The 27,902-nt window shown below is 46.8% G+C and overlaps 4 protein-coding genes and 4 non-coding genes across 8 annotated transcripts; 6 read left to right on the plus strand and 2 right to left on the minus strand.

Moving 5' to 3' along the window:
* Positions 1–83: 83 nt before the first annotated feature.
* Positions 84–6,103, plus strand: RPL7A (ribosomal protein L7a). The gene is made up of 8 exons (XM_074161412.1): positions 84–103; positions 679–799; positions 1,225–1,374; positions 2,617–2,757; positions 3,110–3,189; positions 3,519–3,649; positions 4,087–4,156; positions 4,652–6,103. Exons 1-8 carry the CDS (start codon positions 101–103, stop codon positions 4,754–4,756), a joined length of 801 nt encoding a protein of 266 aa, XP_074017513.1. The 5' UTR covers positions 84–100; the 3' UTR covers positions 4,757–6,103.
* On the plus strand, positions 1,081–1,155 carry LOC141473816 (small nucleolar RNA SNORD24). Its single transcript, XR_012463606.1, has one exon. It is a non-coding gene; the product is annotated as a small nucleolar RNA SNORD24 (small nucleolar RNA).
* LOC141473817 (small nucleolar RNA SNORD24) lies at positions 2,477–2,542 on the plus strand. The gene has a single exon (XR_012463607.1). It is a non-coding gene; the product is annotated as a small nucleolar RNA SNORD24 (small nucleolar RNA).
* Positions 2,861–2,937, plus strand: LOC141473815 (small nucleolar RNA SNORD36). Its single transcript, XR_012463605.1, has one exon. It is a non-coding gene; the product is annotated as a small nucleolar RNA SNORD36 (small nucleolar RNA).
* On the plus strand, positions 3,369–3,441 carry LOC141473808 (small nucleolar RNA SNORD36). Its single transcript, XR_012463599.1, has one exon. It is a non-coding gene; the product is annotated as a small nucleolar RNA SNORD36 (small nucleolar RNA).
* SURF1 (SURF1 cytochrome c oxidase assembly factor) lies at positions 5,469–10,498 on the minus strand. Its single transcript, XM_074161410.1, has 9 exons — positions 10,353–10,498; positions 9,344–9,425; positions 9,092–9,219; positions 8,646–8,728; positions 8,246–8,437; positions 7,878–7,950; positions 7,337–7,499; positions 6,214–6,295; positions 5,469–6,001 (listed from the first exon to the last, which is right to left on the minus strand). Exons 1-9 carry the CDS (start codon positions 10,413–10,415, stop codon positions 5,935–5,937), a joined length of 933 nt encoding a protein of 310 aa, XP_074017511.1. The 5' UTR covers positions 10,416–10,498; the 3' UTR covers positions 5,469–5,934.
* Position 10,499: 1 nt separating this feature from the next.
* Positions 10,500–13,812, plus strand: SURF2 (surfeit 2). The gene is made up of 6 exons (XM_074161411.1): positions 10,500–10,679; positions 11,050–11,204; positions 11,423–11,526; positions 11,965–12,159; positions 12,780–12,946; positions 13,719–13,812. The coding sequence occupies exons 1-6, from the start codon at positions 10,500–10,502 to the stop codon at positions 13,800–13,802; spliced, it is 885 nt and encodes a 294-aa protein (XP_074017512.1). The 3' UTR covers positions 13,803–13,812.
* A 312-nt stretch (positions 13,813–14,124) lies between these two features.
* On the minus strand, positions 14,125–27,894 carry SURF4 (surfeit 4). The gene is made up of 6 exons (XM_074161183.1): positions 27,713–27,894; positions 20,289–20,475; positions 19,093–19,169; positions 18,434–18,477; positions 17,287–17,473; positions 14,125–17,039 (listed from the first exon to the last, which is right to left on the minus strand). The coding sequence occupies exons 1-6, from the start codon at positions 27,758–27,760 to the stop codon at positions 16,773–16,775; spliced, it is 810 nt and encodes a 269-aa protein (XP_074017284.1). The 5' UTR covers positions 27,761–27,894; the 3' UTR covers positions 14,125–16,772.
* Between the last annotated feature and the right edge of the window lie 8 nt (positions 27,895–27,902).

The raw sequence follows: 27,902 nt of genomic DNA on the forward strand, positions 1-27,902 counted from the left end.
CGTCCTCTCGCGAGACGTCGCACCGCTCTCTCGCGAGACGTGGCGCCGCATAGATATTTCCCAGCATGCGCCGCTCCGCCTTTCTCTTCCTCAGTCCAAGATGGTGAGTGGCGGCGGGCGCGGAGCGGGAGCCGGGGACATCCGCCGCCATCCGCCTCCATCGCTGGGCCGCGGCCCGGCGGGGAGCGCCGACCGGGTGCTCGGTGGCCCCGGGAGGGCGGTGGAGGGGTGTTTCGCGCCCGGTTTGCGGGGCCCGGCGCCCGTCCCGGCAAGGCCGGGTCTGGGCCTATCGGGCTGCGCGGTGCCCGCGGGGAAGAGGGCTGCGCGGCCGGGCCGCAGCGCTTTTCTCGGTGTAGGGTGGGCGGATCCCGGGCCGGGCTCGGTGGCCGGTAATCCGCCGTGGGGGTGTCGGGGGGCGCGGGGCTGGGGAGAGGCGGCCGCTCCTTGGGCGATTGTCGGCCGGCTGAGGAGAGAACAACGCGGTTTTAAACGGTCTCGCTCTCCGGGAGGTTCATAAACGTTCTGAAGTCGCAGGGAAGGGTTTGACCTCGCTGGAGGAGCGAGGCAGGGCTGGGAGGCTGCCGGCGGGGGAGATGCATTTCCCGGGTGCACTGAAATTTTTTTAAGTTATACGAGCGTCGGAAGCAAAAGAAAGAAGAGTGTGTTTTTTATTTTCAGCCGAAAGGAAAGAAGGCCAAGGGCAAGAAGGTGGCACCGGCCCCTGCTGTAGTCAAGAAGCAGGAGGCCAAGAAGGTTGTCAACCCCCTCTTTGAGAAGAGGCCCAAGAACTTTGGCATTGGTGAGTAGGTGGATATTGGGCTCCTCGCTCAAGACTGTCTTGGTTTATAGGCAGATGTCTCAATTTTATTAATAAAGGTGTGGAGGGTAGAGTGTGATGGAGGCAGTTGCCTTGCAATTAAGAGCTGTCCTTCATTAGGTATACGGAGGTGGATATGGACAATCTGCTGAATTTCCCGTATTCCAAAGATTCATTATATGAGTCTGTTGTGATGAATCTTGCCGTTTCCCACGTAGTGTGGTGAATCCGTTCAGACTCCGTAGTGCCATTTTTGCACGGCGTGCAGATGATGTGAAAGAATATTTGCTATCAGAGTGATGATGTGCTGACACACAACCACCAAGATCACTGATGCACCCGTGCCTGTTCCGTGCTGTTCCTCTGCGGGTTTGGAACAGCTTTGAGTTCAAGTCTGTGTTTTTTAGGACAGGATATCCAGCCGAAGCGTGATCTCACCCGTTTTGTGAAATGGCCGCGCTACATCAGGCTGCAGCGCCAGAGGTCCATTCTCTACAAACGCTTGAAGGTGCCTCCTGCCATTAACCAGTTCACGCAGGCTTTGGACCGCCAGACAGGTAAGGATGTGCTCCACAGAGTTCTCTTGACTTGGGTCCTTAATGGGATATGCCTCAGAAGAGGAAAGAAATCAAAATAAGACTTAATGGGAAGTGTCTTCAGAAGCATTTTACAGAGGCTTTAATAGTCTGTCTGAGTTTGCTGGTTTAAGTCTTCATAGCTGCTGTGTACTTCACAAAGGGGTTTAGAAGATGCCAAAGCTCCCACTTAATGACCCAAACCCAGAGTTATCTTAACTGTATGTTTCCATCAGAGTCCATTTTTCTGGTTTGATGTAGAACATGGAGGCTTCTTCTAACTGTGTAAACAGATAGTCTGAGAAGTCTGTGTGAGTGCGGGCTTTGGGGGGAAGCCAGCATCATGGAATTTGTCAGAGTTGGAAAGGGACCTCTAGAGATCCAGTCCAACTCCCCTGCTAAAGCAGGGTTGCCCAGAGCATGTTACTCAGGACTGCATCCAGGTGGGTCTTGAGGATCTCCAGAGTAAGGGACTCCACACCCTCCCTGGGCAGCCTGTTCCAGGGCTCTGGCACCCTCACCGGAAAGAAGTTTCTCCTCATATTTGAATGGAACTTCCCACGTTCCAGCTTGTGCCCGTTGCCCCTCATCCTGTCACTGGGAACCACTGAAAAGAGTCTGGCTCCCTCCTCCTTCAGCCCACCCTTTAGGTACTTGTAAGCATTAATAAGGTCTCCCCTCAGCCTTCTTTTCTCCAGGCTAAAGAGTCCCAGCTCTCTCAGCCTTTCCTCATCACGGAGATGCTCCAATCCCTCCATCATCTTTGTTGCCCTACGCTGGACTCTCTCCAGCAGGCTGACACTGAAACAGGGGGAAAAGGGACTTCAGGGTCTTCTGTGAATGAGTAAATAGTCTTTTTCCAGGCGACAGTGTCCCTGCAAGAAACTTTCAACCTCTCTAGAGTAACTCCCCTGTAGATGTTGCCAAACAAGTTGGTTTAGAGGAGAAAGTGCATCACCTTTAACCATAATTGCTGTTGAGGGGTCCACAGGTGTTTCCTCATCCAGACAGTGCAGGAGCTCTCCTTGCCAGCAGAGGTAAATATGGGCTCTGGAGGGGCTCCGCTGGCTCTGCTCTCGTGCTGTGCAAATGATGCTAACTTTTTGCTGTCTAAATACACTTGATGACAACCACCAAGATCGCTGATGCACTTCAGTATTTTAAAAAGTAATGCTTAGATTTTCAGGCGATGCAACTAACTAACTAGTAGGTGTTCTCTCCCAGCTACGCAGCTTCTGAAGCTGGCACACAAATACAGGCCAGAAAATAAGCAAGAGAAGAAGCAGAGGCTACTGGCTCGTGCCGAGCAGAAAGCTGCAGGAAAGGGAGATGCTCCGACCAAGCGGCCACCGGTCCTCCGAGCAGGTAATTTCGTATATGGACTTGGCTGCTTGCATATGTGGGAATGTGGTACTTGTGACGGGAAGAGTTGGTGCTCAGCTCCAGACAGACAGGATTGGACAAGCTATTGCAATGATGTATGAATTTCTTCACCTGAGCTCAAAGTGAAGAGCAAAACAGACGAGCTTTTTAACCCTGAGCTTTAGCAAATTGTCCATGGAGTGTCTTCTCTGTGCCCCTGAAGAGACGTGAAAAGTTTTCATAACTTTCATAATGAAGCTGCGCTGTGGAATCTGAGCTGGTTGTACGAGGCTTACATGAAAGCTCTGAAAATAGACTGAGCGGAATCAACACTTATCTATAACTTGTTTTTCAGGTATTAACAGTGTCACAACTCTGGTAGAGAACAAGAAAGCTCAGCTTGTGGTTATTGCCCACGATGTAGACCCCATTGAGGTAAGTGTACTCGCTGGTGCATGTTCCAGGCTACCCGTGTAACTTAAGCTGAGGTCAGAGCTGGGCTTGGGGTGAAAATGCATTTTATGACATTTATTGTGTGAAAAGAGAAGGCATAAAAAGACTTATTTACCTGTACGTGTTCATAGTTGTCCTGGCATTACAATGAGGCTTGGCCCTTGCAATGATGTATGAATTTCTTCACCTGAATCAACAATGAAGAACAAAACGAGCTTTTTAACACTGAGCAATTGCCACAGCCCAGCCCGATCCAAAGAATTAAAAAGATGTCCTCCCTCAGTTATACAGCATGCTTCCTTTCTTTTCAGCTGGTGGTCTTCTTGCCAGCTCTGTGCCGCAAGATGGGAGTGCCATACTGCGTCATCAAGGGCAAAGCCCGACTGGGGCGACTGGTCCACAGGAAAACTTGTACCTGTGTTGCTTTCACCCAGGTTAACCCGTAAGTATTCTGTGTGCCGACTGGACTCGCTGCAGTGGAGAAAACAAACTGCTCAAGGGCACAGACTCACAGATGGATAGCAAACTTGGGTCTCTAGTTTAAAGTAGTAAAACTAAAATACTACCTTTATAATGTCTAATATAGATGTCCTTTTGTATGAAGGGTTCTATTGGATCCTGAAGATACACATTACTTTGTTTTACCAAAATGGATAGTTTCCTTTAAAATACGTAAATGAAACTATTAACCTTAGTCTGAGCAATGGGAATGCAAGTTTGTAAAGCATTGGTGGTTGGTGTGATTAACCCTTTGTCAGTGATGCTTACGCTTAACCAGAAAAATCACATTGCCACCGTGAGCTCTTAAATCCCGGGGCAAAAAATTTATGGAAAATGTTAAATTGAGGCACTTAAAGGAACTAAACCTGTCACCAACAGGGAGGACAAGGGAGCCCTTGCAAAGCTGGTGGAGGCTGTGAAGACCAACTACAATGACAGATATGATGAGGTAAGATTCACTGCTGCTTGCCTTGTCTTTTAGTTTGTGCTGTAAACACCCCCAAAAGCTTGCCAGTGAAATGCAAATTATTTCAGACATAGTGACAGCGCTTTTAAGCATGTTGGGTGTACCTGGATTTGCTTGCCACGTATCCAGATTATTTACCTGAGGATGGGGTAAAATGTGAATGCTGTCACCGAGTTACAAGTAAATGGAGCTATTGCAGGGCTAGGGTTGTAGAGAGGGCAACAGCTTCTGCTCGGCTGCGCTCCGTCCCCCATGTCATGTGTCATGGCTCAATCCACCACCATTCAACAGGGAATGATTTTAAATTCCTGGATCTCTGTGCTGACCCGAAACGTAGTTCACTGCTTGAAATGTGTAGGACATCCACATTGAGGGAGCTCGTTCCCTTGTGCAGAAAGGAGTGTAATTAAGCAAGTTGTTTCAGTGATGTAGTAAGAGATTGTATGAAACATCTAACCTGTTCTCACTTCTTTGCAGATCCGTCGTCACTGGGGCGGTAACGTCTTGGGTCCAAAATCGGTGGCTCGCATTGCTAAGCTTGAAAAAGCAAAGGCTAAAGAACTGGCTACTAAGCTGGGCTAAAAATGTACCGGATTGTACCGTGTTTTCTGTACATAAAAAGAATAAACCCCCAGATGAAGTTCAGTGGTCTCTATTAATGGGAGCATTCCAGGCAGTGGTTAGCAATTAGCATTGCCTTCCATTAAATGATGGCATAGTGCTGCACAGAGCAGGTTATTACTTTACTTGAAACAATTGCCCTTAACTAGTCCTGTGCAGTAATTCCTCTCCTTTGAACACACAGCCCAGCAGCTCAGCAGCACATGCTGTGTGAGATTAAAAAGTTGAATGGGCTTAGGCTAGTTCTGCCTTTAAGCTTAGTTTATGCAAATACCTCTCAATTGGAAATGGCTCTAGATCATCTCCGTAGTACTTAGCCATGGTTACAGTCTGGGTTTTGTAGGGTGTTGCAGCATTTACCAGTCTAACCAGATGGGGACCTCCTGCGAGGTCTGTAATGCCTCTTCCAGGGCTGAAGTGCTGGGGGAAGAATCTAGACCTTCTTGTTTTTCTGTTCTTTCCTGATTTGCGACTTGGTCTTGTGGTGGTGTGGGAGGCCACCAAGCTTGCTAAGGCTCTAGCTGAGGTAGCTGCTGCTTGGGTTTGGTGGCCTTCATCGTGCTCTTGTGAAGCCACAGGCTGCCTTACCCATCCAGACCTGAGTATCCACAGGAAGCTTTAATTGAGGTCCGTCACTGTTAAGATGTAAGATGTGCAATACAAATCACAAGGCAAGCACCTATAAGCCCTCTTTATTTATTCTGATGCAACTGCTGTGAACCACTCCTGACTTCAGGAATGACTACTCGGTGCAAGGAAACTGATTTACAAAATCCCGCACTGTCTTTTGGAGAATACAGCACTGGAGAAGTTAAAACGTAGCTTAAAACCAACCACAATAGAAAATTGTATCCTTGAGATTACTGCATAAATTGGCTTCACTGGAAGTCTCAACAGCCACTTAAATTTTGAAGTTCAGTACCTCCAGGCTGCAGTTGGAATCGTGCTGGAAGGAGCTCAGAGCCTGCGTTGGTTGCTTAAAGTCCTATTTGCAGCTTGGCAGCTGCACACGATTACTGAATGTGTTGCCCTGAAACTCTGGGTGCTTCAGGTAGTTACTCGGGACTGATCAGACTACTGTCTCCTATAAAAGTCTGCTCTTGACTGTAGTACAGGAGAGAAGAAATTAGCCCTTCCCCTCACAGAGGTATTTTCTGTATAAATTTTCTGTACCACAAGAATGAAGTTGCGGCACATAAGCCATACCTGTGAAAGAAAACAAAATCACATGGTTACACCTTCATTTCAAGATGGACTGGACCTCCCTAAGTCAGCTGTGGTGCAATAAATTACGCCAAATCGCTGTGCAAATGTTACTTAAATTAAAACTTCTCACTGATGCAGGAGCAAGAATTACAGGTAAAGATTTAAGTTCAAAAGAAACTTGTGGAGGGTCAGCCAGAGGCTGGGTGACTCACCAGGTGACAATGTACTGCATGTGCTCGTTCCTCAGGCTCACTCTTGTCTGGCCTCCGATGGGCCCCCCTGGGACCGTGCTTCCTGTAGGCACAACACAGCACACAAGTTACATCTCGCCTGCACCACGTAGAGCTGCCCTTGCTGGCAGAAAGGGGATGAAGAGGTTGAGTCGTACGGATGCCCTGTTCCCCTTCCTCAGGCAATGGTGTTCCCAAGTTACCAGCAAGGCCAAAGCTGTGGGGCAAGTGGCCCTAGGGCAAGTGGCTGGTTGTGTTCGAGGCAGGGAACACCACCCACATCTCCTCAAGCATCCTACTGTTCCCTGGGGCTGGCTGCCTACCACCTCCAGAACAGCAAAACAAGCAGAGTACACACAGAGAAGAGAAAGATGCAACGCCTTGTTGGACCTGATCTAAAAAGTCTTTTCCAACCTACGTGATTCTATGGTCTATTCTATTCATGTCACTCGGGAGGTGATGGTCCCCCTGTACTGGGCACTGGTGAGACCCCACCTCAAGTGCTGTGTCCAGTTTTGGGCCCCTTACCACAAAAAAGACATTGAGGTGCTGGAGCAGCTCCAGAGAAGTGCAACGAAGCTGGTGAGGGGTCTGGAGAATAAATCTTACAAGGAGCGGCTGAGGGAGTTGGGGATGTTCAGCCTGGAGAAAGGGAGGCTGAGGGGAGACCTTCTCGCTCTCTACAACTCCCTGAAAGGAGAGTGTAGCTGGGGGGGGGGGTCGGTCTCTTCTCCCAAGTCACAGGCGATGGGACAAGAGGGAATGGCCTCAAGTTGCACCAGGGGAGGTTCAGATTGGATATCAGGAAAAATTTTTACACAGAAAGGGGTTCTTAAGCCTTGGAATGGGCTGCCCAGGGAAGTGGCTGAGGCACCATCCCTGGAGGTATTTAGGAGATGGGTTGACATAGAGCTTAGAGACATGGTTTAGTGATGGTTTTTTGTCAGAGTTAGGTTGGTGGTTGGACTAGATGATCTCAAAGGTCCCTTCCAACCTGGACAATTCTATGATTCTACCTTTCCAAATGCCCAGGGGAAATAACTAAGTGGAAAGAGGGGGAGAGCGATGTAAATGGGAGGTGGAGTTGGGTTCTTCTGTGACTTACTGAAATCCGCATCGATAAAGATGGGCTCGGCACCGGTCACCTTTGCCATAGCCTCCAGGTCACGGTAGTGCCAGCGGTTTTTCTCAATGTTATTTTCAGGCACAAAAGGTTTCCGGGTTTCTGATAACCTCACCACCCCGGTGAGATCGATTTCATCTTCAATCTGAAGAGAAGCACGGAGGAGAAAAAAAAGGAATCCTTCAAGATTCATTTCACGTTCTGGCATACCACGTCCCGGTATAAAAATACGGCACTTGTGGGGTCTGATTATAAATCAACTGGTCGTGCCCCGCAGTGGGGCAGTGCTGGAACACAGCAGGGAAAAGGGCAGATCAAGAACAGCTCCTTGTTTGTAAAATACATCATTTACTTAACAAAAATGTGGGAAGCAAAGGTTTGCCGCCTTTGAAAAGTGCAATGACTATTTAAGTAACCTCCCGTGATGCTGAACATGGCTCCTGCCTGCCTTGGTTTGTCAGCACTGCCTCTGGGTAATCACAGAGCAGAAAGTAATACACAATATTCCCCGTATCCCCCTTACCTGTCCCTTCAGCCTGGTCTCCGGTTTCAATTTCTTTTTGGGAACAAATCCTCGGTTGACTAAAATCGTGACCCTAGAGTTACATAAAGAAGTATTGCTCATGAGTGAAAGGAAGGTTATTCTTCCTGCTGCCTAGAACTAGGTTCCAAAGAAAGAATATGTTTGGTGGCACTTTTTTTTTTTGTAATCTGAGTGCACGTTATAAGGGAATTTAAATACAATTTCAAATCAAGCCCCCATGACGTAACAGACTGTGAGAGATGCCTTTCAAGGGAGAGGGGGCAATTTATATAAAGCCAACCCCCATGATTCAGCTTTTCAAAACAGAAGTGAGTTGCTGACATGAACCACGACTTTCATCACCTTACCCTAGATCTGTGCAGTAGAAAGGAGTAATGACATTGGCTCCATTCTCCGGGTGGGATGTCAGCCGCCCAGCTTCTCTGGCTTCTCGCTCCGGGTCCACAAGCGACCGTGGCAGAATATAGAGCTCCTTGGAGTGGTCGAAATGCCCTCGGACCTTTACGGGTCTGTACTCCAGTTCCTTCAATTCCATGGGGCTGCACGGAACAAAATGAAAACAAAATCATGGCTGCAACAGGCAAATCAAATTAGGGGATTTTATCATGGGATTCTCCTTTTGCCTAATGTTTCACTCTAGAGCCAGCTGGCAAACAGAAACAGAGCACAAACACCTCAGGGAATAAGCAGCTGGCTTAATATTTTGTTACTATCACGGTGATAGTATCACAGCCTCAGTTTCCTTACTCTAATGTCAGAGGGATGGGCTCTGATGTAATTCTTGAGGCCAGTTGTGCAATCAAGTCTAATTTCCACTTTCGTCGCTGAACCTGAAAGTACACAAACACAAAAGCAATTCCTTACGACAGAACAGAGCAATGTAATAACCCCAGCAAGCCCTAAAATCATCCTAAGTTTCTCCTCAGACCTGGCCTAATTGGGCCAGTGTAATTGGAGATCTGGAAATGGTTACTGACTTTAATTTGAGGAAATATTTAAACTGAAATAAAAGCGTGAAAAATAAGACTCTCTTCTTTAAAGACTTACAAATGTACACTTGGAAAACAGAAAGGTAAATTAAGAGCAAATCTTTAATCTGTATGTGATTTGAACTAGATTAAACAGCCAGAGATGGAAAAAACTGACAGCCCTCAAGTGCTCATCTCTTCAAAAAATGAAATATTTGTTTGTACCTGCCAAGTGCCGAGACAGAACGTGGTCAGAGGGACCAGGAAAAGGCCCCATTTGAGTATGATGTCCTCTCCAGATGCATCAGCTGCTGTTGTAGAACTCCGTGGTCTGCAGAACCTCAAACAAACATCTAGAGAAAAACAGAATGAGGAACAGGATTTGTACAGGAGAGGAGATGCCAAATTCCTGCAGAAAATGTCAACTCTTGGTATAAAGTTGAAACAGAGCAGAAATCCAAGCAAGTATTTTCTTACCTTTAGTCTTCTGGACCAGACCAGAACCTGCTTTAGTTAGGGAATACCCAAAAAATGTTCTTCTGATCAAGCAATGTGATACCTACATGAAATAAGAAACAACCTTTGTAGCGTCTCTGCTTTGTAAAATTTGTATCTAGATGGTATCAGTTGTCTCAATGATACATATCAATGGGTAAACAAAATTTCATGCAATCATTTGAGCAACTGTCAGTAAAACACTACAGGTTAGGTTATAGTTATATTTTAAAAAAGAAAAAAAAAAAAGGAGCAAAAGCAAATTCCAATTACAGAGCTGACTATAGCACAGCAAATGATCTGTCCCTTTCCATCTACGCTGTCAGCAAACGCACACACCGTCTTAATTTGGCCTCGAAATAAATGCCAGCCAAGCACCTGCCCTCCTGCTCCCTCTCCCCTTCCCGCCGCGCTGGAGCAGCACAGGGACAGATTTACAGCCTTTTTGCCACCGATTCCGTTCACTTTTAGCGCCGCTTCGCCCCGTGCAGTGAACTCGGTCCCCACACCGCAACGGGGGGCACCAACCCACCGCAGCCAAAGCCCGGGCCCGGGCAGCGGAAGGGGGGAGCCCGGCCGGGCGCAGGTACAGCGCCGAGCACCGCGGGGGGACGGGCCCAGAGCAGGATCGGGCCTGGCCCCGCTCCCCTCGGCCCTCACCCGTCCCCGCTCCCCTCACCCGTCCCCGCTCTCCTCACCCGGCCCCGCCCCGCTCCCCTCGGCCCTCACCCGGCCCCCGGCCCCGCTCCCCTCGGCCCTCACCCAGCCCCGCTCTCCTCACCCGGCCCCGCTCCCCTCGACCCTCACCCGTCCCCGCTCCCCTCACCCAGCCCCGCTCTCCTCACCCGGCCCCGCTCCCCTCGGCCCTCAGCCGGCCCCGGCCCCGCTCCCCTCGGCCCTCACCCGGCCCCGGCCCCGGCCCCGCTCCCCTCGGCCCTCACCCGGCCCCGGCCCCGGCCCCGGCCCCGCTCCCGCTCCCCTCGGCCCTCACCTGGCCCCGGCGCTCCCGCAGCAGCCGCGGCCCGGCGCGCAGCAGCAGCCTCCCCGTCGCCATGGCAACGCCGCCACCGCTCCCCGCACCGCCTCCAGCCCACACAGCCCCGGCGCGGGCGGGCCCCTCTCTAGCCGCCCCCTCTCTATGGTGCCGGCTGCTCCCCGGCGGGACCGGCACCGGAAGTGGAGGCGAGCTCCTCTCTGGCCGCGCCTCTCTATGGCGGGGCCGGGTCCCACCGGCGGCGTGGCCATGGCTGACGTGCCCGAGGAGGAGCGGCTATTCCTGCGGCAGCACCCGCTCCTCAGCCTCGTGGAGCCGGGCAAGGTGGGGCTGGGGCCGGGCTGTGTGAGGCTGAGGGGTTCGTGAGGGGATGCCGGGGCCGCCCCCGGAGGGGGGCCATGAGGGGGACCGGGGCCGCCTCCCTAAGGGGTTGGTGAGGCGATGCCGGGGATGCCTCCCCTGAGGGGGCCGTGAGAGGGGACGAGGCCGGTCGGTAGCAGGCCGGGGAGGGTACCCCGGCAGATGGGCTCGGCCCCGGGGAGCTCCCTGGCCTAGAGGCCTTTCTCCCGCCGTGGAAGTCAGAGGAGGGCCGGGGAGGGGGACGCTGGTGGGAGCTTGAGGTCTCTCCTGCCCTCCCCGGCGCTGGGGAAGGTAATCCCCTGGGCTTCCCTGACCCGAGGTCTTTTTTCCTCAGGTGAGATGCAGGCTGACAGGCCACGAGATGCCATGTCGGCTGTCGGAGCTGCAGGCTTATACTAACGGCAAGAGGTACCAGCGGCTGATAAAGACAGCCAGAGAGTTTGACTATGGCAAGTTTGAGCCCCATATAGTGCCCAGCACAAAGAATCTGTACGTATTCTTCCTCTTGTGCGTTACGCTTCACACTTGATCCATCTCAGACGTGAAGTGGTTGAGCGTTTTTGAGTGTTTATGGGTTTTGGGAGGCAGGGAAAGTCTTTATAAACTCTTTATCGACTTCGAGCACAGTGCTTGTAAGTGAAAAGTTATTAAGTAATAGCTTACTTAAACTCTGTCACGGGCTCTTTTTGTCTTTCTGTGTCTGTCAGACACCAGCTCTTTTGCAAACTGACTCTCAGACACATCAACAAGTTTCCAGAGCATGTGCTGCGTCACGTCCAAGGGAAGCGCTATCAGAAGGCCCTAAAAACATGTAAGTGGCTTTTCTGAAGATACAACCAGCGATTTTTTTTTTCCCCTGAGCTGCTGAGGTTCCAGTAGCTCTACATGAAGGAAGGGGATCCATTTTCTCTAGATAGACAGTAACGTACCGTTGTTGCTGTGTGTGCTGGGAAGGAGGATCCCATGTATAAGGAGCAATTGGGCCTCTAGCAAGTACTTTGGAACATCCTTACCTGAGAGGAGTGGTTCTAAAACTTCCCCAGAGAGGGTGGTTCACACATCCAGCACTGTCTCTGTGTTAACATCTTTTCCATCTTTCATGGTCCATAGTATCGCTGTAAATTATATGAACGTATATTAGAGCTGGAGCTCGACTCATCCTTTTGAGTTGCATTTAACATAAGCCAGAGCTGGAAATGACTAAGGTGACTGGGTGGCCTTGCTCAGTGCTGCCCCATCGCACTGTTAGATGAGGAGTGCCAGAAGGAAGGAGTGGAGTACGTCCCTGCCTGCCTGCGACACAAGAAGCAGCAGCTGACGCAGCACGCTGATGAGCAAATGAACAGGAGCAGGCAGCCTTACAGAAAAGAGGAATTCTGGGAGCCAAAGTCCAGCGATGAGGACGGAGAGGAAACAGACGACAGCATGAGTGACCTGTACCCACGTGAGTAAGAATGTTGGTATCATCTGTTACTTGAAGGGAGTTTAGTTTGTTGGCTCATTTTATCCCGGATTCTTTATACTGCTCCCACGCTGGAGGTGTGTGACTTCCATCCTGTTGGGGCTTCTTGGGTTTGGAAAAGCTTCCCACCACCAAATAAGAAATTAGTTACCACTAAGAAATACCCAGAGTTGGATCACATCAGGTGTGAGGGGAGGGATACCAGATATCAGATCCACTGGGGTTTGCTGCTTTAGGTATCTCTGCTTTCCTTGTTTCTCAGCAAATCCTTGAGTCTGAGAGAAGCGGGTCAGGCTGTTGTGCTGACGTACATCTGGGGGTGCTGCCTTGCTGCAGGGGAGCAGGGGTGTAACACCACAGTCAAACCACAGCACCCCCTCTGCCCAACGGGTCCCAGAACGGGGCTAGTGACAGCACCAAGCATGTCTCTAATAAAACACCAGTGTGTTTATTTCCAAAGTATTTCAGCAGTGATGCATATATGCTCAGAGAATGGAAACAGCTTGGCAAATCACCTTTAAGATGACTTCAAAGTAAGATTATGGGGAGGCAGAGCCTATCTGCACAGGGAACTCATCCTGAGCTAAATCTTTATATTTTAGCTGCACTCTTCCCAGAAAAGAGCCCGGCAGCTCCACAAACCACGAAGGGCAGCGATGACTTTGCAACAGACAGCGAGGATGAGGGGGCCAAGCAGAACGGTGACGTGAACGGAGAGGCCGGTGGAAGAATGGATGTTGGCAGAGGTGTTGGCAACAAAAGGGGAAAGGTGGGAGTCACACTGCACGTGCAGCAGCAGTAGGGGACCGGGATCCCATCCTGTAGTTGTCTGTCTGATCTGTTCCCATCTGAGAAGCAGCAGAAGGTGCAAAGCTGTTCAGGAGAATAGTCTTTCCCTGTGTGCCAGCCACTGACTCGCATCCTGTGAGGTGCGAATTACTCCCAGTAAATGTTTATCCTGTCTGTGGTAACTAGGGATGTTCCTGCCTGTATAAATAGCTCATCTTTGGTGGGATGCTGCTGCACGCTCTCTTTATCAGGGAAACTGAAGCGTGCTTTGTGGGTTCTGGAATCTCCCCATACACACACAAACACAAGTTAAATGCACAGGGTCCTTCTAGACCCTTTTTCTGCCTCTTTTTGAGGAGCTGGGCAGGTCCTGCCTTCCAGTGCATACCCTGATCCTTCTCACTTTGGGAAGCAGGTAAATATTACATATATAAAGATGGATAAACCTTTAACTCTCTAAGGCAGCTCCTGAAGGAGGGGCTGGATCATTTACAACCCGGTCACTCTGGAAAGTGAAAGCTGGCTGAAGTTTAGGTTCATTTCTCTGAAGAGACCATCACTGTATCCAATGAAACCACCTCCCTGTCAGAGAAAGGGCTACTAACCTGCAGGACAGGGCAAGGAGAGATCCTGGCTGGCTGTGACCAGGGCTGAGCTCATTCTGCCTCTGTTGGTAAAGGAGACCACCGTCAGCTTCTCTTCAGGCTGGATTGGGAGTTTGGAAAAAGCTGATTAACTTCTTTTCTCTACAGAAACAGTCAGGCCCTTTAAAGAAGAAATTCAAGAGTCATCATCGAAAACCCAAGAACCTCAAGAAAGCAACCAATGGCAAATAAATTTTATGATAAATATGTGGCCTGACGCCTGTTGTATAACAATTCTAGAGGGTGCACAAAGCTGGCTGAAGCGTTTGCCTGTTCCACGAACAGTTACAGCTGAGGAGGGGAATAGGGGGGTAGAATTAAGTTGTGTTCTAACAGCCTTGAGCTACCCCCCACCACTATAGGAAGGAAGATGGCTGCAGGGAAATACAGGCGGCCCAGGGCTCAGATCTCTGTGGAAAGAGGATTTTCAGTAGATGGGAGAGAAAGCACATGAGAGACCAACCAGCATTTCCAGGTAGCCCATCTGGAGTGTCACCAGTCACACACGCCAAGTGGATACAAAGATGCCATTGTTTTATTTTGATTGTTTCCAAAAATCAAAACATTTTCAAACACAACTAAGGTACAAAATACAGCATAAAATGAGAATTTATACTTATTTCTTTTTTTCCACATAGAAAGCAAAAATATATTCAGAATGAATTCCAGAACACTTTGCAGAGCCAATTGATAGCTGACATCCTGCTTGTGGGAGCTTCTCAGCCACAGGGAGAGGTCACTGTATTTTTTTGGAGATGCATGAATACAGCAGTGTTTGTAGGAAACCAGTATCTTCTGCATCAGGACTCACAGTTAGTAAGTCTGCATATTGCGCTGCCTAGAAATACCTTATAATGCCCTCTGCCTAACTGGGCCCCTTTAGTACCAAAATATTTCTGCTGCAAGGGACCATATTGGTTCCTTTTCTGGGGTCTTTTGTTGGAAAGGGGACTTGATTTTCACAGAGGAAACCAGTCGCTATTTCAGACTAGTCCATCATCCAGCTCCACAGTTAGACAGGACACATAGGAGTTAAGAAAAATCAACTTAAAGGCTACTTACAGGAGTTATGTCATTCCATTTATAAATACTATGAACATCAACAGCAGTTAAGATATCCCAGAACAGCTGCCTTGATGTAGCCTAAAACCGTTCTAGGACCTGCAGTGAAACTGAGAAAAAAGCATCCTGTGCTGTGTATCCGTAACAGAAAGGACCAGATTGTTTTGCTGTGAACAGACAGGCACAGTGAACGCTTGAAGTGAAAACTTCTCTTGCAAAACCTTTTTAAACAGAGAGCCTTCTATCTATGTGACCTGAACTGAAATGCTGGCTTCCCCTCCCCTCTACCCCCACGTACGAATTTGTTTCCTTCAGCAGCAGCACATCTTGCTATTACATAGGCTATTTTCCCCCTAAGGTTATGAAATCTGGTTTAACATTCATCAGTGCTCTTCTATTTGTCATCAGTTCTTTCAGCCTAGTTTTATCTCTTAAAATGCAACCGTTAAGCTGAACTGTCCAGGTTAGTGTCCTTACCAGGAGACCCTGGTAAATAGCTCCTGCTGGAGGTGTTCAGCTGAAAAACTCCTTGAACAAACAGCTGAGCAGCTTTCTCAAGGGAGACAACAGTGCAAGGAATCAAGGTAATGGTAGCAAGTTGGTAGCGCTCGTGCTTTCTAGAATCCTTTCATTATCTAGTGGAACAGGTTCACCTAGTTGACTAGCAGAGGACAAACTGCCTCCTCTGAGCAGCACTAAGCATGTTCATGGCACAGAGGTCGTGGCACTGAGAGGTGAGAACAGGGCCTTCCTCTCTCCTCACCGTCACACTGAGGAGTTCCTCCCTCTGAACACGCAAGTTACATCCCTGGCTGCTTATTCACTGCCCAGGCTTTGCACTTGCATTCTTCAGCTATAGCCCTTTGCCTACAGAGCTGAGAACTGGGGCAGCACGGAGCCGACTTGTACATTCCACCTTTCCTCCCTACACACCTCGGGTGCAGCCCGAGAGAGCAGAGAGAAGGGGCTGTACTCAGGAGCGCAGCGCCCCAGCTCTCCCGCTATTCAGTCAACAGGGACTTCTACAGCTGAGAGACCGACAGAAGTGAATCTAAGAAGCAAAGACTACAGATTAGAAGATCGACTGCTCTCATCTTGCATCTGAGTGCCGGGAAAAAGGGGAATTTCTGCAATTCTGAAGACACTTTCACCAATAACCTGCAATTCAGATATGAATTTGGGGTATATACGGATGGAAGCTGGTTAATAGCAGAAAGGAGCTTTTATTATGGAACCTGCAGGACAACTTGGCTCCCTTCTTGGGAATTCAGGAGGGGCAACATTGGGGAAAGAATGCTGAATAAAGAGTTCTTTTGGCACAGAATTTTAACAGAATCTAACATTCTGTCTCTTCAGGAGTATCTCCCCGCCTTCCTTCTTGAAATCCAATTAGCTATACAGTATTCCCAATGAGCAATACAGATTTCTCCCTTGTTCCCACTCAAGAGGGGAATGGGGACATGTTAGGAAACCCTCTCCCTTTTCTTACCTAGAGGGGGGTTCAATTACTTTCAGGGTTTTCTTTTTGCCTTTTATTTGGGGGGCAGGAAAGACCTCCCCTCTTGTTAAGCAAAATGGAATTACAGGCCTCTGAGCAGCAAAATAACAAGTGATATTTTTTTGTTTCTAATGCTGCTTTTCACCTTGATAAGCAGTGCTATAACCAGCAATGGAACTCCTTATGCACAAGACAGTTGCAATGAGGGTGAGAAAGGGGATCCACTTTTTTAGTTATAGCTAGAACCCAACAGCATACTGAATGATACAGCTGTATCTGCTCACAGTACTTCAAATTTTAAAACATTGCTGACATTAAAGACAGCGACTGTTCTACTGCAACTCACTGAGGCATCAGCAAAATGCAGGTTCCTTGGGTTAGTTCCAAATCTAGGAAGTTAGAATAAGCCTAGGCAACATTCCTTGAAGAAACAGGATTTTATCTATTATATTACTGGTGCCACTGTAAAACAAATTCAAAACATCTGTGCCTTTAACAGGAAGGGGGCATGTACGTGTAAAATGCTGGCAGTTTTTGTTGAATCCATAGAGAATCAGTTCTGGACTTAATACATTATGTCCCAAGCAGTGTTGTTATTCCTGTTACCACTCTTTTTTCTTCTCATCCATGGAGACTCCGCCAGGGCCCAGTGCAACCACGAGGAGGAGCCCTCCAATTACAGACATGGTCTGGAAGAAATCGTATTTGAGGAAGTCGTGCATAGGCTTGTAGGCTGGGACGGTCCAGAAGGCATTGAAGTAGATGTTGATGCCAAACAGCCAGATGACTAGAGTCAAGGCAGCCAGCTTAGTCTTGAAGCCAATTGCCACCAAGATAATCAGGGCTGTGCCCACAATGTTCTGCAGAATCTGCAAGATAAAAACCCCACAAGTTCACATACGGGTCTTAAGTAGATGCACAAACATCGGAACAGAACACGGGTAAGTTCAGCAGAACAAGTTGTCATGGCACAGATGATTTAATAGCTTTTCCTAAATATTAATTCTACTAAAAAATAGACTTTAATGATAAGCATCGAGTAGGTCCAGCAGCCAACCTGGGAGCTGGTACTATATTCTAGTTCCTTAACTAATACTTTTATACTCAGATACTTACAGAAAAGAAGTTCATGTCAAAATGTAGCAGTGTCATGAACATGAGGACCAGCAGCACACGGCCCCCTAGCTGCATGTACTGCTTAGGAGAGCTTTCCCGCATGGTGGGGACACCAGCAAACATGCTCTTCCCCTCTGAGCGCGACTCAGCCAAAAGCAGCAGTAAGCCTCCCCCAAGGGCAAGGTTCCTACAGAAAGACAGAAATGGGGGGGGAAACCCCAGTTTATTAGTTTGCACTGATATATAGATTTAAAGTCTTATCTCACAATTTCAACTTGGTAAGAATCTGCATTCTAGTGAGGAGTGACCTACTCTGCACCCTGCAATGCGTGTCTGCGTTAGATTTCACAGCTCAAACAGCAGCACTGTACACAACAATGATTTACACAAGCCTTGTAGACACGTACAGCCCACCAGAGAAATCCAGCAGCCACAGCTCAGGCACAGTAGCTTAGCATCTGCTACAGCATGAATTTAGTTGTGTTGAAGTTATTCTGTACCTCAGGTTTAGCCACAGATGCCAAAGTAGTTCAGAGGTTAATTTGAGAAAACAGAACAGCAGTACTGCTAAAAAGTTACACAATTACAGGGCTGTAGTAAGCCCAGAGTGTAGTTCCTGTGCTGCCCCTGCCCACCCCTCAGAGGAGAGGGTTGAAGAGGTAACAGCCAGCCATCACTGAGAATTTGACAAGAAAGCTCATGTTTAAAAAAACCCTCCCCTTCTTAGGGAAGGTGTTAGAGATTTAAAATCCCAGAAATCACTCTAATATCTACATGCTTTAGTTTTCTTGGAAAATGGCTTCAGCCACACATAAGCACAGTCACTATTTAAGTGGGTCATTGATCCAGCCTAGACAGGGGCTTGTGAGCTCTCAGCAAGGGGGTCAGTAGCAGAAGCACTTAGGTCCTAGTAGGCTGGGATCAGTCTTTCCTTTCCACAGCACTGAGCCTGCTGTCTGTGTTTCACACAGACTGTATGGATAGTATTTTTAAGTGCTTTAATTTCTTGTTTAAATCTAAGTGCATAATTTATAACATTTTCCTAGTAAATACTATATACAAAAGATCATTTCCTCTGTCAGAGAATGGCAGTGACAGGCAATAGTTTTTATTCTGTTTTGATAAAAACTTTAAGAAACAGACATACCTCATCAAGAACTTCAGGTCCCATAGAATGCTGTATGCAATAGTCTAGGCAAAGAAGAAAACAGGTTAAAACACCATATAAGTTACACTGAACTTCTGAATTTATGTTCTAATCTCAAACCCGTACTATCCATAGCAGAAGTCAATTAGAAGTGCGTTATACTGAAGGAAACAAGGTAGGTTACATCACTGTGGTCTGATGAGTCAGTGTTAAAAAGGAAATAGAAGCCAGAATTTGACTTGTTCTTTAGCCCCCACAAAAATTCATCGGTTTTCAACAGGAAGGATGCCACTAGCTAGGATCCTCTGTGGCGGGGACGGTCCTTTACAAAAGCTGTGTGCTGACAGCCAAACCAACTACAAGTTCCACATTTGGCACATTACTGACACACAGGTAAATTGCGAGTTATTACTGCTAAATTGGTCAAGGTCAAGTATTAAATCAACATCTCCAGCTAACTAATTGCAATTACAGCCAAGCATCTATTGGGCATATCAGAAGAACAGAAGCAGTTCAATGCCATTGAGGACTGGGGCACTAGGCCAGGGTGGAGAAAAAATCCCGGGTTGCAAGTTGTATTTATATATTGGTAGTATGAAGGCTAAGAGAGAAGATCTGAAAGATATGGTTTAGAAGGGCTGAAGACTTAAGCCTCCTACCTGTAATGCTATAATTCCAAACAGTCCAAAGCAGGCATATTGCACAAAGTTCCTACTCAGCACCAGGATACAGCCGCCTGAGTTGGGGAAATTGAACACAGTTACACTTGTGGCTTGCGCAGGAAGAGATGCTGCAGGAATGCTAACTTCCCATTTTATTCAACTGTGCCACAGAGAACATCAGGCAGGAAATTTTAATGGCACATTGGCACAAATCAGTTTGAGAACAAAAAGTTTTAGTGCATTTTAAGATATTTTTGTAATTCCAGAAGTATCTTTTATTTTACAAAGGGTAAGCACGTGCTGAATGCAGTCCCCAACACACAGCATTGTACAGCAGCTATTAAAGCATTAAAAGAAGTTGAAAAGAAACTCATCATAGATTCTTTTTTATTTTTAAGTACAGTAACTGTTAGGGCAAACATGCTGCACTCCTTTTCCTTCAAAGCTTTTGCTTTGTATCCATCCTTCCTCAAGTCTTCTGTCACAAAGCACTGGCAGCCTTTGCCACTTTGACATGAGGACTATTAACTACATTAAATTCAAAAATATGAGGGTATAAAACCCTAAACACAAGACAAAGTTAGCAGAGCAATCAAGAACAGTAGATCAGGGACGTATAATAAACCAAAAACTATTTTACTTCTTTCCATTTCTGATACCCTAAGTCCACCTAGCATACAGAGAAGCTCTGCTTCTGGGATTATTTTGATTCCTGGGCTTTGAAAGTCTGACACAAACACCTCTCTCAGGCTTAAGTGTACCAGCTGCAGGATAAGACTTTGCCATTGAGATTAATACCCATAAAACTAGCAGGCTGAGAAAGTCTTAACGCTGCCCTGTTTAAGAAAATATGAGCATTTCATTTAAGAGAATTCAGGGGGCGCAACATGTGTTTATAGATGCACGTACAGAATTGAAAACAGATTGTCCTAATGGACTCTTGGCATCTCTGACTCAGAGGTAGTGTGTCACAAGAAATTCTCCAAGACTACTTCCAGGAAAGGCTGAAGCAGGTCAATTAAGAGTTCTTTTCATTCAACCCATGTAGTACTATCGGTTCTAAGCTGTCAATGGCTATTAACAAACCAGTGAGGCGTCCTGTGCTTACATGATTCACAGTGCCCACATGAGCCAGGGTGGCAGACACACTGGAGTGCTCTGGCATCCACCTTAACAGCCTTAGAGCCACTTACTCAGCTGTCCGAAGAGATTTATGAACACAAAGATGGAGGCCAGGAAATAGCCACAGTTCCACGTGCCATCAATGTAATCCCTCTGTTCACTCCACTGGAACCACATGCGGATGCCATCCTCCAGGAAGGTGCTGATCAGGCACAGGCGGGCCACGTGCGGGAGGTACTGCTTCGTCACCCGCAGGAACTGCACAGGCAGACACCATCGTTAGCAGGAAAGGGAGGCAAGCAGATACTCGAGGCATAACAGATCCATGCACTCTGAGGATCAGTAGTTCTCACACACAGGGTCATCAACATCTAGAGAGAACATATACTTGGGACTTCCCCAGTTTGAGAACACTTGGGAGCAGTGGGGGAAACCTGTTGGCATGCTCCACCCAAAGAGAATTTTGGACAAAGACTTGGAGAAAAGCAGAATCCAGCAGCACCTTTCTGTGTAACAGGAACATGTTTTGATGGAGATCTTTCTAGCTGAAAGCTGACCTTGGCTTTAGTTTGTCTATCTCAGGGTTTCATGTTACAGCTCAACTATCAGATAGCCAGGAGCTGAAAGGGCAATTCTACTCCCACCCACAAGCTCAGGCACTCAACACCCCGTAACAAACTGATCCAGGGAGTCAGGCCAACAGAAGACTAATTCTGTACAAATTAAAAAAAAAAAAAAAAAACCAAAACATTAATAAGCTTTCTGCCAAGCTACTTCCCTCTAACAGCTTAGAACAGCAATGGTGCAAAGCACATGTACTTGTGTAGCAGCAGCAGCTATTAGATCACTGTAGACATTGCATGAAATTGCACCCTCTACGCAAGTATACACAGTCTCTACTGCCATTAAAAATAGCATCTTCTGCAGAAAGAAAATAGGCACTTATATACACAATTCAGTATAGTAGTTAAAAGGAAATTATTCCATCATGCAACAGATGCTGAGCCTTAGTTCTCAGGAATGCAAGATGTATCTGGTCCCACATACCCCTCCCTCCTGCAAGCTCATCGGTTTGTTTGCTCTACGATTACAGTAATTATAAAGGAACACATACAGAATTGCCAAACAAGGTCTAGACCAGCACGCTCTATAGGACTGTGAAGTGCACAGGAAAACTTACTGCCTCTACATTATGAGAAGTGCTTAACTGTTACCCAGTTTCCTAAACAGCACTGGTTATTACTTAATGGAGACTTCCACCAGGCTCTGCATTGTCACTCTGAACGCAGGCTGGCATCTGGCTGGGCCAATTTGTGCACAGGTTCAGCTTTGGCAGATGACTGGGAAGACACGCTTGGAGTCGGCATATGCTACTGTTTGAGTAAGCGCAATCTAGTAAGAAACAAAGCTAACTAAGAGATTATCCAGCAGGTTTCTACCTCCAGCTGACAGGCAGAGTTCGGGCAGGTTGACACTTGTCACAAGCCCTCATGCAGAACTGCCGGACTCCGCAGAGATCCCTGCGTTAGAAGTAGGAGGAGGAGCCGTTTCACAAAACCCCATGATCCCACACAAAGTTCGATGTGTTGTAAGGCACATTGATTCATGCAGTTTATGCAATATTACAATACTTCAAGCATGAAAAGGGGTGGGGGGAACCTATATGTGTGTAGGTGTCTTCCAGACAGCACTGAATTATAATACACACACACACAAAAAAAAAAAGGACAGAAGAGCCACACAACCCTTTTGTTTCATAATTCAGTATTAACACTGACTTCAGGTTAAATAATACAGCCAACTGGCTTCTTTCTGGGTAGATTTTTTTTTTTTTTAAAGTTCTGGCAGCATTTTATGTTTCAGTACATATGGGAGTGCAAAGAAAGGAGACTAAAGCCTTCCATGAACACTTATTCTTGCCACAGTAATCAGTAAATACTAAAGGCTGTTCCAAATCCTATGCAAATGACAAGCCTTGCCTCCTGTGAAACAGAAGATTATCACAAGAAAAAAAAATCCAGCAAGCATGCTAAATAGTTAAACAGTTAATACTGGAACACACTACACTAGTTGTACTGCATGTATCCAGAGTCTAAGGGTCAAGATCCAAGTCAATCAAGTACATTTTAAGTGCAGCTGTACTCTGACTCGGGGCTGCCACTTCAGACTTTTTTTAAGCCATGTCAACAGTTGGATGAATGAGTCAGAAGAAAATTTGTGATCTTTGTCACTGAATGAGACACACATGTTGGTTTACAGCTTTCTTCTCTCCTGGGTTTCATTGTACATTTGGGCAAACTTATACCAAGGATAAAGTTAATTTGGAAATAGTACAAAATCAGAAGTTGTTTGTAAATTAAGTCTGCCTTGTCAAGAAATGGGACAGACAACTCTGGTCTAGAAGGAAATGAAAGAGGACAAGTGTTGGGCATCTGCAGGAAAAGGAAAAAGACACTGCTGTGGAAAAAGCTGAAAGGAGAAGCAAACATTCAATGACGGGATCTGCCTCCAAGCCTCATCTTTGCTGCTTCTGAAGTGGGTGACGTGAGCTGATCTCATCTTCCCCTTCCCCGAAAACCACACAACTGCCAACAGTCCAGGCAGAAAAGGCATTTAACATTTTACCTGTTCTCATGGTGTATAGAGGGAACGCAATGCTAGCTATTAAACATGAGTGCGCACATCCAATCAGCTTAAGACAAGTCAGAAAGACTGAAGCCTGAGGCAGCTGCAGCACTAAGCAACCTTATCACAACACACATCATCTTCGGACATCCGTATCTCATGTGGCTGCATTCACTGAGCTACACACAAGCTGAAACCCCTGTACCCAGCAAGCTTAAAGGAAATAAGCTTCAGAAGCAGACTGTATGAACAAAAATCCAAGCTAAAAGAACAACTAGCCATGGAGATCCAGAGAGAAAAGGGAAGGTTTATGCGATAACAAAAGAGCATAACAGACATCAAGTGATTTTATGATTAGAGGATTCAGGTATAAATCACCAAAGTAATTTAACTAAGGACAGAGTAACTGGTAAGAAACAGAGGACCTCTAGAAGTGAGACTGAACTAATAGTACCAGAAACCCTGGGTTTGTCCCCACACATCACTAGCAACACGTGGCTCCAACACTGCTCCCTGAGACCACTTCCTTTATGATTCACACAGATAAATGCAGCACATACGGGAAACTTGGTAGCTGTTAAGAAACATACCCAGCTAAGGCAAGGGACTTGAAACACACACTCCACTAAGCACAATGCATGCAAGCCAAAACAAAGCTGCTGAGATTGATGGAAGTAGCAGTGCTAAACCCACGGCATGAAGTAATTGAATGGTTTATTCTGCTACGGGCTTTGCATCAACTGTTCTTAGCGCATACCGCCTCCTTGCAAGAGGCAAAACATCTTGAGAAAAGACAACAAAATGCTATAGTGAAACTATTTTAAAGAAGAACAGCTGGTTCTGTGTTGGAGCCAAGTCACTAACAAACACCAGAGGGGCTTTGTGTTGGCACTTCCCCTTCTAACAGGATTAGAAAGGCAGAGATAGATTTAAATGCTTCTCTTGGTTTAACGAGCAAAGAGGCACAAAAGGATCCAGGGATCCCTAAAAATCAAATCTCTGCTCAAGACCTATTTTTCAAAAGGAAGCTTGAAATAGTCAAATCCATAGAGGCCTCCTCAAAGTGAGGCAATAAAATGATTGTTTTGACTCTTATCACACTTTCTAAACTATATCCCACCTCCAACAGTCTCAAATTTGTTAAAAATCCAGTCTTTTTTTTTTTTTTTTTAACGTGTACATACCCTAGCATAATTACATGCATTTTAAGACCAGAACACAGCCAGGAATTGGGAATTTTTGCTGTCACCTAGGGATATTCTGTCCAAACACAGAAGTCTTTTCTGTATGTGTACACATGCTCCTGGATCAGAGAAATTATGATCATTGTGATGAACATCAGTCTGCTAATCTACGCAGAAAGCCCCCGTGGGCTGCACAGCTTTATTAGTCTAGACCTTTGAATAAAGATGTATTCCAAGTATCTAGCTTGTATTCGTTTAACAGATTGCTTTGTTCTGGGAGTATAGAGATCTCCAGCAGCCTGTGATCTTGATTAATAATATATCTCCTTAAGTGGATATATATCACCTAAAAAAAATAAATTACAAGGACAGTAGCACCCATCACATTGGACTAATTAATGTCTACAAGTTATTTGAGAAAACTGGGAACAGAAGCTTTCCTGCTTATTTCAAAAGGCAAGAAGAGAGCTCTGACCCACTAGAACATTGCCAGTGGTCTTAATCAGGTTTTTAATTGCAGGAAAATTTCTCATGGCAATGTTCTTAACTCCTAAAGTGTGCTTTATACCAAGTCCCTCTTCTAAAAGGCTATTTATTAATCAAATCTTTAAAATGAGATTTATTAGTTATGTATTGCATTTTGCTATCTCTCTTCATGGGAAGATTCTTTCCCAGCCTAACCAGAATAAGCTATCTGGCTTATAACAATAAAGGATCAGTGCACTGACATGACTATTTTATCAAGAGTTTCCAAATTTGGGTTTTTTAATATAAACCACAAAAAAGTTCAGACTAACAATGAAATGTTTTCTTCTCCCTTATGTCTTCTGCAAAATAGGATACAGAGATGTTAAAATTAGCTGAACAACGGGCATCAGCGTTTATGTTGAAAAATTAAATAAAACCCCCAGAGTCTGGATCTCCCTTACAGCCCTTTCACTGCAGTACAATGACTCAATAGTCTCCTTGCATTTTTGTCCATAATTTTTTTCAGAATGGCAGAAATACCAGGCACCCACATTCCTAAAGATTATTAGAGACACTGGAACTTGAGATCTGCTCCCTCTTATGGAGATTACAGGGGAGAGACAACCAGTTCTATAACCCTAAACAATCAGTACAGGCCCCAGATACAGCTATTTTGAGTATGATGTCAGCAGTACATGGTGACTGCAATGAAAGGCTCAGCATATATTTTAACAAGAATAACTAGAAAAGGGCTTAACTTTGAGTATGTAAATTATTTAATTAATAACATTGGGCTGGTGTTACGGGGCTTAAAAGCAAACCAACTCATAAAACCTGTAGCTGGGCATCATTTTGAACCAATATCCTGATTTCCTTGCACTGCGCATCACCTAGATTTTGAGAACCTCTAATATTTCCCACCCTCCCCAATATTTAGAAAGTTGCCTTCTCCGACATCAACAGGACCACCCCCCAACACCCACCAAGTAGCTGCCTCCTCCACTGCAGTCCCTGAAAACTGCCAACAGCACAGCAAGGGGAACATCTTGCCAGCCACACTATGCACCTGCAGGCTACAAACTCATGCTACAGGCAAGCTAAACTAACGGCTCAATTTTTTTTTCTCCCTGCCAGTTCAGGTCTCCAGTTCTGTGACAGAAAAGCGCTAGTGGAACGAAGCCCTGGGAGAAGTAGGACAACCCCTTTCACTGACAGTTCGCTGTCAGACAAGCTTAGCTGCCTTTCTAAGGCCATGTCTTCAGTGCACTAGTTCTCTGGATTAAGAGCCACTTGTTACTACTGAGTGTCTTAGCATCTAAGGCATACTTTGCTAATTCAGAAGGAAGTTACAGTATTTGACAAAATTAAGCTTTAATGTTTGAATTTAAGGAACAGATTATTCTTACTTTTTGTAAGAGACATTCAGTACTTACTGATAAACCACGGAAGTAGCTGTGGCACTCTCCCACAGGGCTTTTATGCTACAGAAATTAAGACTCATTAGGTCTTGAGGACTAGTACAGGGAGTGGAGAAAGCAAGGTTATCAATGAGAATGCATTCAGCTCCCAGAACAGCCATTGTCCAGCTTCACTTCCTCCGCCTCCATCAAGGGAAATTTCAACATAATTTCAGTCCAAACGTTCCAAGTATTTTTTTTTTAATCCAAGATGAACTAACAGTTTCTGTAATGCCAAGTGTTAACTCCGCAATATATACCAAAGGTTATTGTTCAGTAAATCTCTCCACTCCTACACTGGTGTGATACTGAATTTTAGCAGCATACACAGTACTGAATCAGGCAATTATCTGCAGGCAGATTTATCAAAGGAGTTAGTTACTTGGAAAGCTGTAAAAATTGTTTTGCAATCTGATGGGTAAGTGTATGCAAACACCCCAAATTCTGCAGCCAAAGGGAAGACTCATCTTTAAATAGAATGTGGCTAAGCACAAATAAAGTTGTGCCATTTAAAGCTCATTTCAGGAGGAAGCAAACCACACTTTAGCTGGACAAAGGAGCTTTCAGTAGTATGAAAAAGGGGTATTAAAGACATCTAGAAATAGTCACACAGGAATAAATAGAGAGGTGTTATAAAGAGGTCAGGACAAGTGTTGTAAATTTTGGCAAGTGTAGTGAACACTGCAGTGATAGTTTACTTTCTCCTCTAAAAGGAGTGAGAGGGGAAGGTAAATAGAGAATGACAAAAACGATGCAGACACCCCTTAAACTGAATGCTACCACACACCATAAGAAGTTCTGTCTCTAAAATGAGTCTCCATCTGGGGTTGGGGAGGAAGCGCAGAACAGGTTTTCCCAGTGAAACCCAGTTAAAGACACAGAGGTAGCACAGCCCCCTCAGAGCTGTGACGTGTTATCGTGCACCACACAACTCACACTGCTTCAGCAGTCAAGAGTTGTAGAACCAGGCAGAATCAGATTTTCCAGAGAACTTGCTAAATATGACTAGATGCCGCCTCTTATTTTCAATTAGATGAATCACCATGACAGTGAAGCTCTTTCTAACACCATCACCAGCTGATAAACTTACTTACACTCAAAATATTCCTGCTCTCATATAGTAAAAGACCAAAAACTTGTATTTAAGAGAAATCTGTAAGGACTTCCACTAAAATAAACATAAAGAGTGTTACAAGGCAACACCAGCTTGTTTGCTTTCCTTTTACCCCAATTCTAAGCACAGCAGTAGGGTACTGGCAAGTCTCTTCCAGACATTGGTGAGGGTTTAGAGATTTGTTTCCCTACCACCACCCCCACCCCCCCATCTCGGTTCCCCGCACCCCTTTATGCCTTAATTGCCAACCTGGACGGTTTGCAAGATGAGAGTAGCTCGGCCTCCTGCCCATTTACCCGCTCCCCGGGAGAAGCCCGGTTCCCAAGAGAAACCCGCTTGCTCGGCTGTGCGACCAGCCCCAGGGCTTAGGTGAGGGCCGGAGACCCGGCCACTCCGGCGAGGAGCCAGGCCCCCAGGGCTCCCCTCAAGGGCAGCGCGGCCCGGAGAGCCCACAGCCCCACCGGAGGGACGGGCCGCCGCCATCCCAGCCTGCCCTAGCGCTGGGCCCCTCAGGGCGGCGGCCTAGTGGCCGAACCCCCCCACCGCCATCCCCTCAGCTCAGGGCCCGCCGCGGCGCCCCCTCACAACCGGCCCCAATGCCTGAGGGAGCGGCCCAGCGCGCAAAGGCCGCCCAGATGGGCGCCCACCTGGTCCGCGAAGTCCTCAGCGGTGCTCATGATATCGTTCTGGCCCATGGCGGCGGCAAGATGCTGCTAGACGCGCCTAGGGCCCGGCCTGGCTCTGGCAGACGGCGGCGGGAAGGGCGGGCGGAGGGAAGGAGCGCCGGGCCGGGCCGCGCCGCCGCTCGGCTGCTGCTGCCACGTAGGCCAGCCCTTA

This window comes from Numenius arquata, chromosome 19 (assembly GCF_964106895.1).
Source record: "Numenius arquata chromosome 19, bNumArq3.hap1.1, whole genome shotgun sequence".
In the NCBI taxonomy this organism is placed as follows: domain Eukaryota; kingdom Metazoa; phylum Chordata; class Aves; order Charadriiformes; family Scolopacidae; genus Numenius; species Numenius arquata.

Coding starts and splice junctions, on each gene's coding strand:
- SURF4 (XM_074161183.1), bottom strand. CDS start 27,760: ATGGGCCAGAACGATATCATGAGCACCGCTGAGGACTTCGCGGACCAG. Junction 17,474..18,433: donor GACCTGAAGTTCTTGATGAG/GTATGTCTGTTT, acceptor GTCTTTCTGTAG/GAACCTTGCCCTTGGGGGAG. Junction 17,040..17,286: donor TTGACATGAACTTCTTTTCT/GTAAGTATCTGA, acceptor TTTATCTTGCAG/ATTCTGCAGAACATTGTGGG.
- SURF2 (XM_074161411.1), top strand. CDS start 10,500: ATGGTGCCGGCTGCTCCCCGGCGGGACCGGCACCGGAAGTGGAGGCGA. Junction 11,527..11,964: donor TCAGAAGGCCCTAAAAACAT/GTAAGTGGCTTT, acceptor TCGCACTGTTAG/ATGAGGAGTGCCAGAAGGAA. Junction 12,160..12,779: donor CATGAGTGACCTGTACCCAC/GTGAGTAAGAAT, acceptor TTTATATTTTAG/CTGCACTCTTCCCAGAAAAG.
- RPL7A (XM_074161412.1), top strand. Junction 1,375..2,616: donor GGCTTTGGACCGCCAGACAG/GTAAGGATGTGC, acceptor GTTCTCTCCCAG/CTACGCAGCTTCTGAAGCTG. Junction 2,758..3,109: donor GCCACCGGTCCTCCGAGCAG/GTAATTTCGTAT, acceptor CTTGTTTTTCAG/GTATTAACAGTGTCACAACT.
- SURF1 (XM_074161410.1), bottom strand. CDS start 10,415: ATGGCGACGGGGAGGCTGCTGCTGCGCGCCGGGCCGCGGCTGCTGCGG. Junction 9,426..10,352: donor TGCGGGAGCGCCGGGGCCAG/GTGAGGGCCGAG, acceptor TATTTCATGTAG/GTATCACATTGCTTGATCAG. Junction 7,951..8,245: donor TTCTACTGCACAGATCTAGG/GTAAGGTGATGA, acceptor ATGTAACTCTAG/GGTCACGATTTTAGTCAACC.